This window comes from Chamaea fasciata, unplaced genomic scaffold (genome assembly GCF_029207755.1).
Source record: "Chamaea fasciata isolate MVZ Bird 193981 ecotype frontalis unplaced genomic scaffold, bChaFas1.0.hap1 SCAF_17, whole genome shotgun sequence".
Taxonomy (NCBI): domain Eukaryota; kingdom Metazoa; phylum Chordata; class Aves; order Passeriformes; family Sylviidae; genus Chamaea; species Chamaea fasciata.
The window spans coordinates 1,164,669-1,181,927 of NW_027094102.1; the positions used below are offsets into that span (position 1 = coordinate 1,164,669).

General features: G+C 49.0%; 2 protein-coding genes across 2 annotated transcripts; one reads left to right on the forward strand and one right to left on the reverse strand.

Annotated features, from left to right (window-relative positions):
• Window positions 1-1,048: 1,048 nt before the first annotated feature.
• Window positions 1,049-7,103, reverse strand: DPM1 (dolichyl-phosphate mannosyltransferase subunit 1, catalytic). Its single transcript, XM_066198826.1, has 9 exons — window positions 6,904-7,103; window positions 6,279-6,378; window positions 5,610-5,643; window positions 5,126-5,202; window positions 4,986-5,011; window positions 4,586-4,681; window positions 4,011-4,079; window positions 3,609-3,723; window positions 1,049-1,515 (listed from the first exon to the last, which is right to left on the reverse strand). The coding sequence occupies exons 1-9, from the start codon at window positions 7,086-7,088 to the stop codon at window positions 1,411-1,413; spliced, it is 807 nt and encodes a 268-aa protein (XP_066054923.1). The 5' UTR covers window positions 7,089-7,103; the 3' UTR covers window positions 1,049-1,410.
• On the forward strand, window positions 7,087-9,108 carry MOCS3 (molybdenum cofactor synthesis 3). Its single transcript, XM_066198825.1, has one exon. The coding sequence runs from the start codon at window positions 7,087-7,089 to the stop codon at window positions 8,689-8,691; it is 1,605 nt and encodes a 534-aa protein (XP_066054922.1). The 3' UTR covers window positions 8,692-9,108.
• Window positions 9,109-17,259: the final 8,151 nt, after the last annotated feature.

Sequence of the window (17,259 nt, forward strand, 5' to 3'; positions counted from 1 at the left end):
TACAGGCAAATGTCACAGAATGTACAGTTCAGTCACTGTGATGCAGTTACATGTGGATTCAAAACCTGCAGCTACACCTTTTATTATTTTAAAGCAAATGATATCTGGAGCATTTGCTTTGGACAGTCAGCAAAGGAGAAACTATCAGAACCTGCCCAACCCCACTAGAGAACAGAGGACTAGCTCTAAAGCAGTCCACTAGAAAATAACCTTTATTGCAAGTTTTACTGAATTATTTTTATCAATGTGATGGCTCTGAAGTATAAACTCATTATTTATCTACAGACTTAAATTTTTTTCTGACATTGACAGCTGCATCTAGCATGCTGAAGGAATGCAGACAAACATGAGCCGAACAGGCAGCATTTGTAAAACACTTGTTGCTTCTCCTGTCACACCATTAATTTTCTGATCCAGGTGACCACAAACTCCACAGGTATCCACAAAAAAAAAAAAAAGGGACATATTTTTAATATAGATCTATAAAGCCATTATCAGAATGATCTCACCCTCCTCCCAAATGCACATTTGATTGCAAGAGCTTCATAATTTCTGAGTTCTGGCTCTATCAGGCCGTGAAACAAAACCCTGCACTGCTCTGTTTGTTCTTCCTTCCTCAGGATCTGGAGCAAATACAGACTTGACTCTGCAAACTGGTGCTCAACCTAAGGAAAAAAATCTGCAGTATCTTCCCTGAGGTGGAGGGGGTTTCTGTTCCCCTAAACCTGGGGAGGTCCCATTTCACAGACTCTAAATGTGCTTAATTTCTGGGGAAGGGAAGGAAAGGGACTCATCTCCTTCTGGACAAACACACAGAATCCAAAATTATCCCACACATATGGTTCCCTTTCCTATCCAAATAATATTCCTTCTTTCCAGTCTGGGCACAAAGCACTGAACTCTGATTTCCTCTTGAACTGCCCCAGCCATGAGCAGTTCTTTGGAGCTGCTCCATAACAATGTGAACATGTGCTGAGGGAAAGAAAGGACACTAATTAATATCTATTTAAATTAATATCTACAAACCACAGGACAAAGACAGGACACATTCCAGGGTTTTTGCTTTTGTCCTTGCTCATCTTTATTTCAAAATTATCCTTAGCTTCATGATTCATCTCCAAATGCAAAAGATCATTTAGCTTTGTGTTCTTTATTAAGACTTAATTATTTTTACAAAAATAGAACAGCATTAGCCTTTATTAATTTTTAGTTCAACATACAGTCCGTTTCTGTAGGAAGGAGCATTCTGGGCTGTGGAATGTTTGATTTATTGTTCATGGCTGTTTAATTGCTGGGTCACAGCAGGTCTTGTGGCCAGCACACAAATTATCAAGCTTTTGCTATTATATGTTAAAAACTACACAGATGTCAGAAAAGGTTTGTCAAGAGAAATGACTTTAGGATGAACTCTCAGGTCGTAGCAAACAAGGTCAGGAGCCCCTTTAGGAAGGAGACAATTTCATTGCCTCCCAGTTTGGATTCTCCATAGACACGGTCCACAAACGAGATGGGAACCTGTTGAAACAAGAATTGTTTTGGAGGCTCAAAACCGAAAGCATCAGAAATTCTGTGAACAAAAGAAGGGCTCCTGGCTGGAGCTTGTTGAGGCACGGGGAGGAGGCAAGCACCAGGCTGGCTCCAGCTCTCCCCAGAGCCTCTCGTGGTGCCCCAGAGCTGGGCAAGGACTTGGTTTATCGCCTTTAAAGCTGATCCAAAGACATTACTCATGGCTGGATGATCCACTCAGGCAGAGCAAACAGCTCCCAAAGCCTCCAGCATTTCCTTGTCAGCCAAACTCGGAGCCTTGGAGTCAGTCAGTGCCTCAGGCAGCACCAATCTGCCCCCAGCATGAACAGCTCACCCTGGCTGGGAGATGGCCTCGGAACATGACAGTGCCTCTCGTACACGACCTGTTTTTATCAGTCTTTGGCCATTTTATGGATTATTGGCAGGATTTATGGGCATGTAACACATTAATTTTGGTCTCCTTTCCAAAGTGACACTGTCCAGGTGAACTCACTCCTCGTGAGGTGTTGGGAACGTTCTGCTCTCACTCCTCTGAGCACACACAGGGGACACGTGACAGGACATTCTCCCAGCCCTGTGTTAGAATATTCAACCATTCCATCATGCTTGTCTGCAAAACTGAAATACTTCAGGAACTGAAAGAAAGAACTGCAATTGCAAAAAGCACAAAACAATTTGTGCTTTGCTGGCAGTGACAACCAGAAATCGTCTGGCAAGAGGAACACACAAATCCCCACGTGTGCCAGAGGGTCTCACAATTCCAGCAGGTCAGGCCAGGACAGAAGAGAGCCCAGGACAAGAAAGTGGGAAGAAGATGCCCAGAAAGGCAGGCAGAGAGACTCAGCAGTGACTCTGCTCTCTTAGCACTGTCACCTTGATGATCCCAGTGACAATCCTGGCAACTCCACACAGCTGGTTCAATGGACAGAAATCACAGAGTATGCAGCCAGGGCAGGATTGCACAGGCGGCATTTCCTGACCAGGATGAAGAATAATTAATATCTCATCTCATGAGGGGGCTGCAGTGTTACCCTTGAGCACAAGAATTAAGCACTGAGCTGTTTCTGGACTTCCTGCCTTCCTTGCACAGGAGGTTCTATCATTTCTCTCCCAGGCAGCATTTTCCAAGGCTCCACTCCGTGTGCTGGGGGACACTGCACACCTGGTGGAGCACAGCAGAACAGGAGAGATGTGCATGCAACCCTCCAGGTACAGCCTGTGTCAGCTCCCACCAGCCATTTATTCCTTTGAAACTGGCAGAGCTCAGTCTCAATCCTCAACTTTGCTGAAGAAATACTTTTTCCCTAGGATGCTGCTCCACAAGCAAAAAAGGTTTGAAGAGCAGAGCTGCTTTGTTGTGCTCTACCCTGTGTCGATGGAGAAATGCCACACGTGAAGTTTAGAGAGAGAAGCACAAGCACCAGAATTCTCTGACAATTCACAGTCCTGGAAATGAGGATGAAGAACTGGCTCTGAGATTCTCCTGCAGAGAGATTCCCAGTGAATCATCTTTAAAGAGACCAGCAAGAGCAATTCAATGAAATAAAAAAAGGCAGCAGACTGCTGGAGATAGAGAATCTAACAATTGCATGGAGTTTTTTCATTGACTGCACTTTCAAAGAGTTTAGAAGCAGAAAGTGGTGAGAGCTGAAAACTTGGCAAATAACAAGGCAATAATTGACAGTGAACGAATCTGAAATAGAAACTGGCTGCTGGAGAAAATGAAATGATTTGTAAAGACTGGAGCAGAGATGTCCGTACAACAGGAAGCAGGGAAGAAAAGGCTCTGAGCAGCTTTGTGGCATATTTTGATTCTTTCCCTCCTTTGAAGAACCGTGTAAAATTGTGTGCTGCTGAAGGAATGGCAACAGGAAGAGGGGAAGGATCTGAGAAGCCAGGGGAGTAAATAACTGCAGCTTGAGGTCTGGCATTCACCTGGCAAAGCTGGAAAAACAGAACTCGACACATGCAGTTTCTTTGTAGTAATCTAAAAATCTTGGCTGCTTCTTGGGAGAACCCAGGAGTCAGCAATGTGTGTGTCCCTTGGAAGGGAAGGACACTTCTCCCAGGCTGCCCCATACCTCTCCAATGGTGAATCCCATCTGCCTGGCCCGGACAATCATCTCCATCTGGAAGACGTATCCTTTGGACACACACTTCTCCATCAGCTTCTGTAGGACTTCTTTCCTGTACAACCTGCAAACAATTCCAAAGGAAATGAAACCTGAAGCCCCATTTCTGGAATTCAGAAATCCAGACAGTGTGTAGGAATCTGAACTGCAATCACTCAGCTCATTACTATTTATAAAACTCTCTAATGAGGTCATGGGAGCAGCAGTTCTTGCAATCTAATCCGCTGTTTCTTCCACCCTTTCCAAACAGATTTCACAGTCCACAGTTAAAGAAGGTCTGTCCTTACTCCAGTTCCTTGTCCAGCAGTTTATTTCCCAATATATTTTAGGAATTGCAAACCAGACTCCTACCTGAAACTCCCTGTTAGATCTGATGCCCCTGGCCTCAGCAAGACCTGAGTCAGAAAATTGGCTCCACGACTGTGAAAGAAAACATCAGTGTCAGAGTTGTTCAGTACAAAAGGACGGGCACTTACTCCAGCCACTAAAACCCAGGAACAATCCTGACCCATCCCTGTGACACCACCTCCAGATCAGACTGTAACACAGCTTGTGCTCCAGATTCTTTGCAGGATAAATGAATCAATATTAACTTGTGCCCATTTTCTGGGAGGGACAGGAGCATTCCAGCTGTGACACTGAGAGAGTCCCTCAGTGCTGCCAGGTCTCAGTCCCAGCTTTGTCCCTGGATGTCTGTCCCAACCTGAGGCCACTGTCGCAGCCCATTTTCCAAGCCCACCCATGTCATTCCAGCCCTTCTTGATGGGTTTGGACCAAAGAGTTGGCCAGTGGTGGGTGCTTCTGTTATTTAGAGTGATTCTGCAGTGCCCAGCAGGTACTGAAGAGTTCAGCTTACAGGGATGGAGTACCTGGAATTACTATTAACAAATAACAAATTTCTGTGTGAAGAGCTGAACAGCACTAACCTGATTAACTTTCTTTTCAAATCCCAGCCGTACACTCCTCCATTTCCTTTATATCTTGTTCCAGATACAATATCAAAATTGCCTTCTTTCTGCTTTCTAGAAAGAATAGGTTTTATCAGAAAAACCGGAGAAACGTTTCAAAGCACAAATTTCAAAGTAAGAACAGTCACTCCTTCAGTACAAAATCTGTATTTTACAAACTTCTGAATAAAGAAGGGGAGGAAAGCAGTAGTTAGGGTGGCTATGAGCATTATTCAAACACCTGTTAATTGTTCTCTTATAAAGAGCTGCTTCAGGGAATCTTGTAATTAATTATCTTTTACCCACTATGGCACAGAACTTCATAGACTGCCTCATAAATAATTTATAAAGATAAACTTTCATACCATGATGTACCTACCTGATAAACTCTGGAATAAATTTTGGCTGAAAGGAAAAGGAAGACAGGTCAGAAAAAAAGGGTGGGGGTAAAATAACAGCAAGCACTGCCAACTGAATTATTAACAGGCTGTAGCCACAGTCCATAAAATGCAGCCTTACATGGTGGGAGAGGTCAGCATCCATGATCACAATGAAATTCCCAGTGGCAAACTTCATTCCGTGGATGTAGGCAGTGCCTGGTGGAAACAGAGATAACTGCCCTCAGCCTTTTGGCACAGAAATGCACAGGGAAACTTCACTTGAGGACGGGGCGCTGCTAGAAATGTAATTTACAAAGCACCACATGCACTCAGGAGCCACAAAAACCAGGATTTGGGCTCCAGAGCATCACCTGTAATTCACAACCCACCCTGTGCTCAGGGTGCAGGGCAAGAGGGATCATCAGGTCTGAGGTTCTGGGGAATGTTTAAGGAAGACACTGGGATTTTTATAGCTTGTTTGTTTACAAACAACTTGATGAAAATGTGTTTCTGCTTTTGGGCTTTACTGTGGATTTTTTTGTGGATCTTTATACTCTGGATTGATCAAAGATTCCAGCAGATTTTTAAATTGTTTTTACTAATCAGAGTTCATAAGGACTTACCCAGGCCCAACTTCTTTGCTCTGGGTCTCAGAAGCTACAGGAGATATAGAAAAAACATATAAATTACTTGACGTACAGTTTTTAAAAAGACTCTAAAACTTCCTATATATATTTTTCTTGAAACAACTTTTATAAATGCAACTTCATCCAGAAATACTTTTAAAAACTTGGCATTTATGCAGTAACAGATTGGAAAAGTATCTGACTGCCACTGAGTAAATGAGAGCATCTTGTATATTATGCAGTAATATATTACATAGATAAAAATAGTAAATAAAAACTCCTGTTCTTGAGGAATGCAATGAGACAGATTAAAAATAAATTGTAAGCCCAGCCCAGCTTTCATCTTCCCAATTTCCTTTCTCCTGCAGTCAATTAAAATGAAATTAAATCTTATCCGAAGCCCATCCTTCCCTCCCCAGTCATTGCTCAGGAGCACACAGCAATGCACCAAGGACTGACAACAAACAATTCGTGGTTTTGCATATTTGGTCAGAATGCAGCATTATGAACGATCATGATCTTACACTTGTCTCAAGTGGTGAAAACAACTTGTTTAAGGATGTAAAGAAAGTGCAGAATCCAGGGAATCCATCCCAGTTCTCAAGGCATTATAGTGCTTTCCAACACAAAAAAAAATTAAAAATAATCACCGCATCCACAACTCACTATTTTATCTGATCCATATATTTTCTCCAGTTGTCGAGCAACCTCCTGTGTCCCATCCGGGCTTCCATCATCTATGATGATAATTTCAAAATCGATTCCGCTGAAACGAGAATGATTTCCCAATGAACCGGCGGGGGCTGCCCCGGAAGGTTTGGATCGCCATCCCTGGAGGTGTCCCGGGAATTCCTGGAGGTGACACTCGGTGCTCTGGGCTGGGGACAAGGCGGGCATGGGCACAGACTGGACTGGATGGGCTGGGAGGGATTTTCCAACTCAAATAATTTCTGTGACTCACTGCGGCTTAGGGATGGCGCACGGATGGCATCGCCGCCTTTCCCAGCCTGTGCGGGCAGCGGCTCCGGGCGCACCCCGCGCTGTCCCCGCCGTGCCGGCCGTGTCCCCGTGGAGCTGTCCCTGTCCCTGTCCCTGCGGTACGGGCCGTGTCCCCGTGGAGCTGTCCCTGTCCCTGTCCCTGCGGTACCGGCCGTGTCCCCGTGGAGCTGTCCCTGTCCCTGTCCCCGCGGTACCGGCCGTGTCCCCGTGGTGCTGTCCCTGTCCCCCGGTACGGGCCGTGTCCCCGCGGTGCTGTCCCTGTCCCCGCGGCCCTGCCCGTGTCCCCCGGTACCTGTCGCCGAAGGTGCGCGCCAGCAGCCACACGACGAGGGGCAGGTTGTCGCGCTCGTTGTATGTGGGCAGCAGCACGGACACCCGCTGCGGGCCCCGCGCCGCCATGGCGGCAGTGACGCGGGCCGGGGCCGGAAGCGGCGGGGCCGGCGGAACCGGGAGGGAACCGGCGGCGGCCGCGGCCATGGCGGGCGCGGCGGCCGCGCGGCTGAGGGCCGAGATCCGCCGGCGGGAGCGGGAGCTGCGCGGGCTGCGGGAGCGGCTGGCGGCGGAGCTGGCGCGGGGGGACACGGCCGAGCAGGAGGAGGAGGAGGACGGAGAGCCGGAGCAGGAGGAGGAGGAGGGAGCCTGCGGCGTGCGGCAGCCCTCGGCGGCCGAGCCGGCGCGGGGGGACGCGGGGGATGCCGAGGACGAGGACGGAGCCCGCGGGCTGCGGGAGCGCCTGGCGGCCGAGCTGGCGCGGGGGGACTCGGGGGATGCCGACGAGGAGGATGAGGATGACGACGAGGAGGAGGAGGAGGGAACCCTGGGCTTCCCCGCGGAGCTGCCGCCGCTGCCGGCGCGGTCGGCGCTGAGCGCGGCCGAGATCCTGCGCTACAGCCGGCAGCTGGTGCTGCCCGAGCTGGGCGTGCGGGGCCAGCTGCGCCTGGCGCGGAGCTCCGTGCTGGTGGTGGGCTGCGGCGGGCTGGGCTGCCCGCTGGCTCAGTACCTGGCGGCGGCCGGCGTGGGCCGCCTGGGGCTGCTGGATCACGACGTGGTGGAGACGAGCAACCTGCAGCGGCAGGTGCTGCACGGCGAGGCGCGGCGCGGGCGGCCCAAGGCGCGCTCGGCGGCGGCGGCGCTGCGGCGGCTCAACTCGGCCGTGCAGTACGTGCCGTACCGGGCGCTGCTGCGGCCGCGCTCCGCGCTGCGCCTCGTCCGCCAGTACGACATCGTGGCCGACTGCTCCGACAACGTCCCCACCCGCTACCTGGTGAGCGATGCCTGCGTGCTGGCCGGCAAGCCGCTGGTGTCCGGCAGCGCCCTGCGCCTCGAGGGCCAGCTGGTGGTGTACAATTACGGCGGCGGGCCCTGCTACCGCTGCCTGTTCCCCGAGCCGCCCCCGGCCGACGCCGTCACCAACTGTGCCGACGGCGGCGTGCTGGGCGTCGTCACCGGCATCATCGGCTGCATGCAGGCGCTGGAGGTGCTGAAGATCGCCTCGGGGATGGGCTCCTCCTTCAACCGGCACATGCTGATGTTCGATGCCCTGGAGGGCAGGTTCCGCAACATCAAGCTGCGGCCGAGGAAAGCGGACTGCGCCGTATGCGGGGACAGCCCCAGCATCACCTGCCTGCAGGATTACGAGGCGTTCTGCGGCTCCTCGGCCACGGACAAGTGCAGGAGCCTGCAGCTGCTGCCCGGCGGGGACAGGATCTCCGTGCAGCAGTACAAGGAGCTGCTGGATGCGCGGGTCCCGCACGTGCTGCTGGACGTGCGGCCGCAGGTGGAGGTGGAGATCTGCCGCCTGCAGCACGCCCTGCACATCCCGCTCGGGAAACTGGAGGAGAAAGACGAGGAGTCCCTGCGGCATTTACAAAAAAGAATCGGCGAAGAAAAGCAGAGGACTGATGACCAGACCTCTGTCCCCGTGTATGTTGTTTGCAAGTTAGGGAATGATTCGCAGAAGGCTGTGAAGATTCTGCAGGAGTTGCCTGCCAAAGAGTTTGGGTCTGTGTTAGCTAAGGATATTAAAGGGGGGCTCATGGCTTGGGCCGCTAAAATTGACCCAACGTTTCCTCAGTACTAGAATTTTAAGTGGTGGAAAAAACCCCCAAACATTTTCAGAGTAAGTTCTGTAGGGTTCCATCTCCTCTGTGTAATGGCTATATCACATGGTAAAACCAGACAGAAGTACCATACTTTCTCTTTTATTCTTTTTTTTTTTCCCCCCAAGGAAAATGTGTATTTTTGTAGCTGCCTGATTATTTTTATAGAAATGTAAATCCATCCATGAAAGTGGAAAGAAATGTGTTCCTTGGTTATGATTTAATAGTAAAAAACTTGGCATAACTACTGACTTGTGCACGTGATGATTGAGAATATCCTAATTAGCAATTGTAACCTGGAAAACGACAAAACACAGGAATCACGTTTCTACTCAGTCTCTAAACTGCTTAAGAGGTTGAAACAGTGCATGAAATGAATAAAAATCAGTTCCTGTTAATCTCTAGCTGGTCTGTAGCACTGTTAATGTGTCACAGGGGATTGCCAGGACAGCACTCAGGAGACCGTGGCGGTCAGCACCGTTCAGTTCTCTGCAGGAGCCCTGTGGATTTATGGACTAGAACAGCACCAGGGTGATGGGAACTTCATCCATCCTCGTTTGTTGGATGGCAAAGCAGTGGATTCCCCAGCCTGAGCAGAGAAACTGAGGTTAACCATTGACAAGACATAAGTTTGACCCTGGAAAGTTTGTAAAACAGTCAGGAAATGCTTTTATCAGTGCTTAGAAGATTTCAGAGATTGAGAGAGAGGAAAAAAGTAGCTATTTATCCTCCCTCCTGCAAGGACAAAGAGCTGTTTCCTGAGTTTTCTCCCTGTTGCTGTGGCAGTTGCACCTCCCCAGTTGAATTTTGCTCGCTGGCGTGAAGAGCTCTGCACATCTGGGGAGTGTCTGCACTTAACTGAATGGAAAGGAAGAGAAATAAATAGCTTCTCAACAGAGCTGCTTGAGGCCTCATCACCTCAGCATAGTAATTATCTCCTTATTTTAATTAAGGTATGGATTTCTTTACTTCCTGAGGAGGGTAAAAACACCTGTCATGACTAATCTTCACATTATACTGGAAAAAAAAAAAAGAATAGTGCCATTATAATTAGTAGTTGAAAAGGTGTATTTTGGTACAATAAATTTGAGAACAGCCACACTCCCAGCTGTATTATAACATGCCGTGGTTCTGGCAGTGGCAGTCTCTAGGGAATTTGTAAACAGAGAGTCAGGTCTTGTAGTTTAGAGGACAATGAAAACATGAAAGGCCAGGGCTTAAAGTAAACTTCAGTGTCTGTGCTGTGTGCCCGAGAGTTGTTGGGTTGTGGAGTCACAAGGTCTGCATTCTGGGGGTTTCCTCCCTTGGGAATTAGAAACCGGGGGGGGGGGGGGGGGGGGGGGGGGGCTTGTTTGAAATGCCTGACCTGGGTTTCAGTTTTTCTGTCTTCACTGTGATTTCTTCGCTGTGAGGTCGAGAAGAGACTGAAGTGTCAAAGGCAGCAGTGGCAGTAATTCTGTGATACCCACAGTGGGTGCTGTGTCACGCATCCCTCTGACCTGACAAAGGGATTCCTTCCAGTCATTCCAAGCAAGGTCAACCCAAGGATTTGGGAAAAAAGGGAAAAGCCCTTTGATTCTAAATCTGAGTGTGTAGGAACTGTGTGTGAAGTTTTTCCCTTGTTCCCGGGTTGTTTTACCTGTGTGTTCTCCTGTCAATGCAGTCCTTGGCAGTGCTGGACTCTCTGAAAACAGGCTGAACAACCAAGGGTGATAAAATCATAACTAAGCCCAAACCATTCCTGTTATTGCAGGCTTATCTTTTGTTTTGACCTGCTTTAATTCTCGACTTCCAGACGTGTAGTTGTTTCTCTGTTCACTGGGAGAAACTCTACTTAGAAATTCTAAGAGAAGCACTGGAAGTTTTTGATTTGTGTTGCTGCCGAAGCGCTGTTGAAGGGTTGGGGTGTGTTGACATTGTGGGTGCAGAGGAGCTGCTTTGGCCCAGGAGCTCTGGGCTCTGTTATCAGGAGGGATGAGGTCAGGACAAGACCTTGTCCTTCGCCCTCGATGTCACGGGGTTGCATTTTCTAATAAAAACTGTTCAAAACAAAACTTTGCATTAGATCCTTAAAATGCTCCAATAAATTTGCCTTTTTTTTTTTTCTTTTTTTTTTCTTTTTTTTTTAATGCCAAAGCTTTGAGCTGTCCTTTGTGAAACTACAGAAAGACTAATGTGAAGGCTGTGTGCTAGGTGGCACTGCAAGTTAATAAACCGCACAATTCCCGAGCTTGGGAGATGCAATTCAAGCTTAGCAAGAGCTGAGGTCACTTGTACAAATCCATCATTGTGCAGGTCTTTTGAAAAGAAAAAAAAACAGGGAAATAAAATAAAATGGAGATTAATATTAACGTGGATTATGGTAGCAAAATTTGGAGCAATGTAAACACCAGGGAAACGCACACAGAAATTGGTTTGTGGCATTCACCTTTTGTTGTTTGTGTGGCTTGGTTCAATGTCCCAGCCCTGCTGCTTTAGCCCACTCTGCAGCTTCAACATTTCGGTGGGGAAATACGTGCAGGGCAGGAAAAGAAGCAGAGAAAAGCAGAATAAGGCAAAAGACAGAGAAGAAATGCAGAGTTTACAAAGTTTTGTTCTGCACTTCTCTGGTGCACATCACTTTTCCCTCAGTCTCTGCTATCTGTGTGCTGTGTTGAAATGTTACTCCAGTGAGCAGGTTCCAAGGAGCCAATTTAATAAGGATGTTCTAGGACAGCTGTAATAGCTGAAATTCATGGACTTGGACAAGGCAGTGGGGCATTGCAGCTGCTCTGATGGGGGCACGGACAAAGCTGCACCCTCTGTGCTCCCCTGACAGCAGCAAAGCAACCTGGACACTGCTCTCAGCGTAGGGAAAGAAAATCTCCTCTGTTTGCCCATTCTCCGGGATTTTATCATTGACTGTGCTCGTTTGATCTTGCCTTTACGATATATTTCATGTGATTGATTCAGAGCCAACTGAAATGTGTCTGTGTGACGGTGCTGCCTTGCCCTCTTGTTCATTTCATTGTGAAATATCTGCAATTCTGCGGTTTCAGACTCCTGCTAAGAACAAAAACCAGCTGCCCTCCAAAATGATGGCTGTCCTGTGAACCTTACCAGAAAAGCAAGCTGATACGAGTTCATTCTAGCCCTGCTGTGGTACAAGTTTTCCAGGCTGACAAGAAACTATTCCTAGAGTACATTTGTGATAATTAAAGTGCTGGTGTGCACTGAACTGCAGAGTCAGGCTAGAGCTGCAGCGTGTGGAACAGGCTGTGACAACACCCTGTGCACAGCTCCTGCTCCCTGGGACCCTCCCCTGGGGGCTGGCTGTCACCTTTGGTGCCCTGACCCTTTGCTGGGCTCACTGGAGGAAGGAGCAGCCCCGGGATGTTCCCGGGGCCCTGCTGGGAGAGGAAGATGGACTTTGGTTCACAAGGTGTTCGTGCTGTTGCTAGGAGCCCAAATCCCTGCTGGTGAGGAAAGGTTATCTCCAAATTTAAATGGCTCCTTGGCAATTTGGCTGGGAAATGAAGCCCCTTAGACAAATGGGCGTTTACCTGCTCAGGAGCAGTGGGAGCAGTCATGGAATCACAGGATGGTTTGGGTGGGAAAGGACCTTAAAGCTTCATCTCATCCCAATCCACCTCCCAGCACCCCAGGCTGCTCCAAGCCCCGGTGTCCAACTTGGCCCAGCTTCTCTGGGCACCCTGTGCCAGCCCCTCACCTCCCTCACATCAATAAAAACCTTCCTTGTCATTAGTCTGAATCTCCCCTTTTTCATTTAAATCAATCCCCCTTTTCCTGCTGAAAAGTTCTCATTTTTGTGAAACGCACTTCTGACTTCGCTATGTAAGGGTTTCAAATTAAAAATCAGTGAAACGTTTAAACTTGCCCTTTGTAGATGTATTTATTTGAAGACATGTAGATGTGCACCCCCGGAGGTGTATTCAGGATGGGCGACAGACATGTTTTAGGCAGAATTTATAGAAGTCGTTTCCAGGACTTGCATGTTGTCATTCCAAACATGCTTCTGGAACTCCGCTCTCAGTTTCACTTTACTACTGGAGGGATGGGAGGTGGCAGGTGTGACAGTGACTGGGACTCATTAAAACACTCTACAGCTGCCTTCTCATCCTCAATTAGATTACTATGTCTTTTTTTTTAATCATTTGAAGTAGATTCTGTCTTTTCTTTTATAAATAAAACCATAACTTTACTTTCCAGGCTGCTCCTGTAGGAGTGATGGAGGTATTTACATTGCCCACGTGACCTTGAAAAAAAATCTTAATTTTAGTCAGATAAAGTTGCATTAGCCTCTTGAAAAGCATCACTTATCAATATGGCAACCAAATAAATGCTGCCTAAATATTTTTAGGAGTTTCACCCTTCCCAGAAGTGATGGTTGATGGTCTCTTCATCCTCGTGTCCTTGCCCGCTCTGGAAACGAGAGGCCAGGGCTGCAGTGCAACGGATCCGATATTTTCCTCTGGATTTTGAAAGGAACTCCCCAGAATTTGTTACCCGCGCTTTTAAAGGCGGCTGGTGCAGGTGGGTGCCTCGGGACGGGAATTAGCCGGGAGCGGCCCGTAGATGGCAATGTAAGATCCTTGGATCGGGCATTTCCCTGCTCCGCAGGGATGGAAAGCCCGTTCCGTTCCCAAACACCGGCTCTCAACCCGGATTCGGGGTGTTCCTCAGCGATTTTTGACTCTCCCGGCAGCACGGGGCCAGCTCTGGGGCTAGCTGGGCATTTGGGGCGCTGTCGCTCTCCTAGTGACAAAGAGAGTTATACACAAACAGCAAATAAACAGAGCGGCATTTACGGGGAGCTCCTGAGCTTCGGCTTTGTCAGGAATGCGCAAAAACGTAACTGTGCCTCCTCACAGCGTCCCAGAATTCCAGAATCCCAGAATTCCAGAATCACTGAGGTTGGAAAAGACCTCCAAGGAACGTCGAGTCCCCTTTGTGCCCATCCCCACCTTGCCCCCAGCACTGAGTGCCACCTCCAGGGATGGGCACTCCAAACCTCCCCGGGCAGCCCCTTCCAAAGCCTGGCCACCCTTTCCATGGGGAAATTCCTCCGGAATTCTCCCGGGGCTGTACAGGGGCTTGCAGCACTTCAGCTGCTGCCGGAGCTGCTGCTGAGAGAGGAGGCAGCAGGGACGAAACGCACCTGCAGCTTTGCCCAGGCCCCTCTCAAAGGAAAGTTTGCTCAAACCAATCTCAGGGCTCCTGGAATCCTCCCCTCACTCTGCCCGGTGATGCTTTGCAGTAATTTTACCCACGGGTGTTGTCCCCAGAAATATTCCTCTCCGAAACTGAAGTCACCTGCAACTGCGCAGTTTGGTTTGGTTTGGATGAGGATAATAATATTTATCTGTTTCCCAAAACGCGCTTTTCTTTAGGAGTGAAAGAAACGGAGTCATCTTCTCCTGGGCTGACCTGGGAGCTGCCAGCGCTGCGAAAGTTCCGGATGGTTTCTCTCAGCTGCTTTGTGACATGAGGTGCATCTCTAATGAGAATGAGAGCGGCACTTCAATTTATCATCCAGCACTTCTGTGTCAAAACTTCATTTCTCTGTAGAATTAACTACAGAAATTTATGCTGGTGCCTACTTTGTTCCTGAGGTAGGCGCCATTTAAATTATATTGTTACCTTTAAGGGAAAGATAAACATTATTATCTTGCTGACCACCTCACTGGCATGACTGAGAGCTGTCAACGGAGCTGGAAAGTTTTTTAAAAAACCCCAGTCTCCAGAGGATGGCTGGGAATTTCTTCCATTCCCTGTCAGTCCCTGGAGCCGGCTAATTACTGTGGTGCACAGCCCAGTTTTTCTGGACGCACGCTGAATGTAGGCTGTTCAATTATGACCGTAATTAAGGATGGCTACAAAGCTGCTGTCATTAATGAGGGGACCTGCCAAAGGAGGGGCTGAGACCTCAGCCTGACAGAGTCTCACAGGTTTCTGTGGCCTGCCTGCCTCTGGTGCTGCACGAGGCTCCAGCTCCTGTCACAAGGGCTGCAAGGATAACGAATGAATATTTATGAAGTGTAGCAAATATGCTCTAATTACCCTAATTGGCCTGCTGTGGTTCCAGTTATGGCGGAACTTTATTTCTGTTCAAGTGACATTTGCTTCTGGAGTAGCTCCTGCAGGCAAAGAGAAAGCGAAAGCCCTGCTGAAGGGGGCAGAAGATCCCCTGATATCCTGATCCTGCAGGTTCCTCTCCATGCTCCTGGCAGGCTCGTGGCTAATGACATTCCTCATCTCGTCTGGGATTTCTGGGGAGTGTTTCAGAGCTTGTGAGACACTGGGAAATGAAAAACAATGAGCAAAAAGGGAGAGAGGACTAGTTTTAATAATTAATAGGCCAAACTCTGAAAGTTTCCAGGGTGGCAGCACACAAAATTCTCCTTGGCTTTGTGGTGTAGGAATGTATCTTTCTTTGCAGAGTGACTGAGAGCCAGACGAGGAGCCCTGTCCTGGGGACTCCCACAGAGCTGCTTCCATTCAGGGAGCACTTTTGGATCTAACCTGGCCCTCACCTCCCTGCCTTGGCTCTGATCATTGCTGTGTCAGGAACGCTGACATCCTTAGGGATGCTGAAATGGGATGGCTGAGATGCCACAGAGGACGAGGCAAAGGAGTGAGTGGGGAAATCGGGTGGTTTGCAATTTCTGCTGTAGCAACAGGACTTTTGAGATGGATTTTTATTGACAGGGGTGACATTCATCTGCTGTCAGGTGTGGGACTCTAGTTCCATGCCTTCAGATCTTTTGGGGTTCTGTAGGCTGCACTCTCTGTGTCTGGGATACTCCACATCCACCAGCTCATTAGATCTGGGATCTTTTCCTCCTGTATTTTGGTACCACTGTCGTATTTTGGATAAACACATACTAAATCCACCGTCAAATCTTGCGTGAGGTGGCCAACAGAACTAGCAACACAGAAAGGATGGGCCATGCAGTATTGTACCAACTCCTGGTAGTAAATGGTGAGTAATGACGGGGCAAATGGTGAATTCTCTGACGCCCCAGCCAGAGTCAGCTGCTCAGGGCAGGGCTTGATGGCACCTGATGTGAGCAGGGGTTGATGTCATGGTCTTCAAAGCCACATTGGACACTTCTTTTATTGTGCAATTTCTTATTAAGCAGTCAATTCCCTCTCTGTAGGTTTAGAACGATCTACTCCAGTTTTTCAGCCTGTTGCAAACCCAAAAGAGGGATGTGAAATTTTGCAGCAAACAGCGTTGCTTTTGCATCAGGCTGAAGCCGCGGCGAAACTCTTCCCACACGAGTCAGGAATGTGTGGAGCACACCAGGTTTCCTTCCCAGACGTGCATCTGACGACGTGGGAATCTGTGATTCAGCCCTGCATGAGCTTTTTGTTTAATTAGGCATTGCTAAAGCCTCTGACTGCTCACTGACACTCCTGAAGGCTCTGACTGCGGAGATCTGGGGTCCTGAATTAAATGGGAACATTGTAAAGGGTCAAACGGAGACAAGCTCTAAAAATTCCCTACAGAGAATTTTTGAGGACCTTGACCTGTAGTGAATGTTAGCATGATCTGAAAGGTTTCAGCTCACCTTCTCTCATGCGCTGTTCGAGAAGCCACGTGGCTCTGCCTTCTTTTCTGTGTTATACCCACCCAGAGGGTTGTGCTGGTTTTGAGGGAGGAGGAGGCTGGAAAGGGAAGGGTTTCAGAGAAAGTAATTTAATGTACAAACTTACCTGGCAACTCTGCTTTCAACAGGGACTTTTCTTTCTCTGTTTTCACGGCTCCTTCCTGTTCTCTTCTGAATCTGACAGATTCTTTGTTAAAACGTTTTAAAGTTCTGTCCCAAAGAGGTGCGATTGTGATTCTTGGGACAACACGCAAGGAAGAGGTGTCCCTACACAATCCTGAAGCTGGATTTCCCTGCAGGGGGATGATTTCCTTTGCTGCCACAGCCCGGCCCTGCTCAGAGCCCCAGCCCCACTCCCTGTGCCACCCTCCACCCCTCTGTCCCTGAAGGAGCGCAGGGACATGCAAGGAGAGCCCAGCACTTTATTAATCCCAGCATTGCAGCTCCTGCTGTGGGATTGCAGCTGGCCAGAGCAGCCAGAGCAGGAGCCAGAGCAGTGGCAGCCCCTGCTGCTGCAGACATGCAGCTCACACTGCCCTCCTGCCTTCATCACAGCACCCAGGGCTTGGCTTGGAGCTGTCCTGCTGGCTGCACACGCTGCAAAAAGGCCAGAGGGGAATGACGGGAAACAGCCAGCTTTTGAGCCAGGCCAGAATTTCCGTGGATTTGACAAAAACCCCAGATAAGTGACTGTAGAGAGGCACCGTCACCTGCGAAGCCCCAAGGAAAGCTGAGCACAGCAGGTGGGGCCCACACTGGAGCTGTGCTCTGAGGCCTGTGAACTGGATTTATTCAGCACAGGGAGTGCAGCAAGTATTCCCCCCGTAGAACAGAGCAGGTACAGCCACCCAGAGCCGCACACACGGAGCTGCTCAGCAGCATCTGCTGCCAAGTACGACACGACACAGAGCGGGCACAGACTGCTCCCCTGGCCCT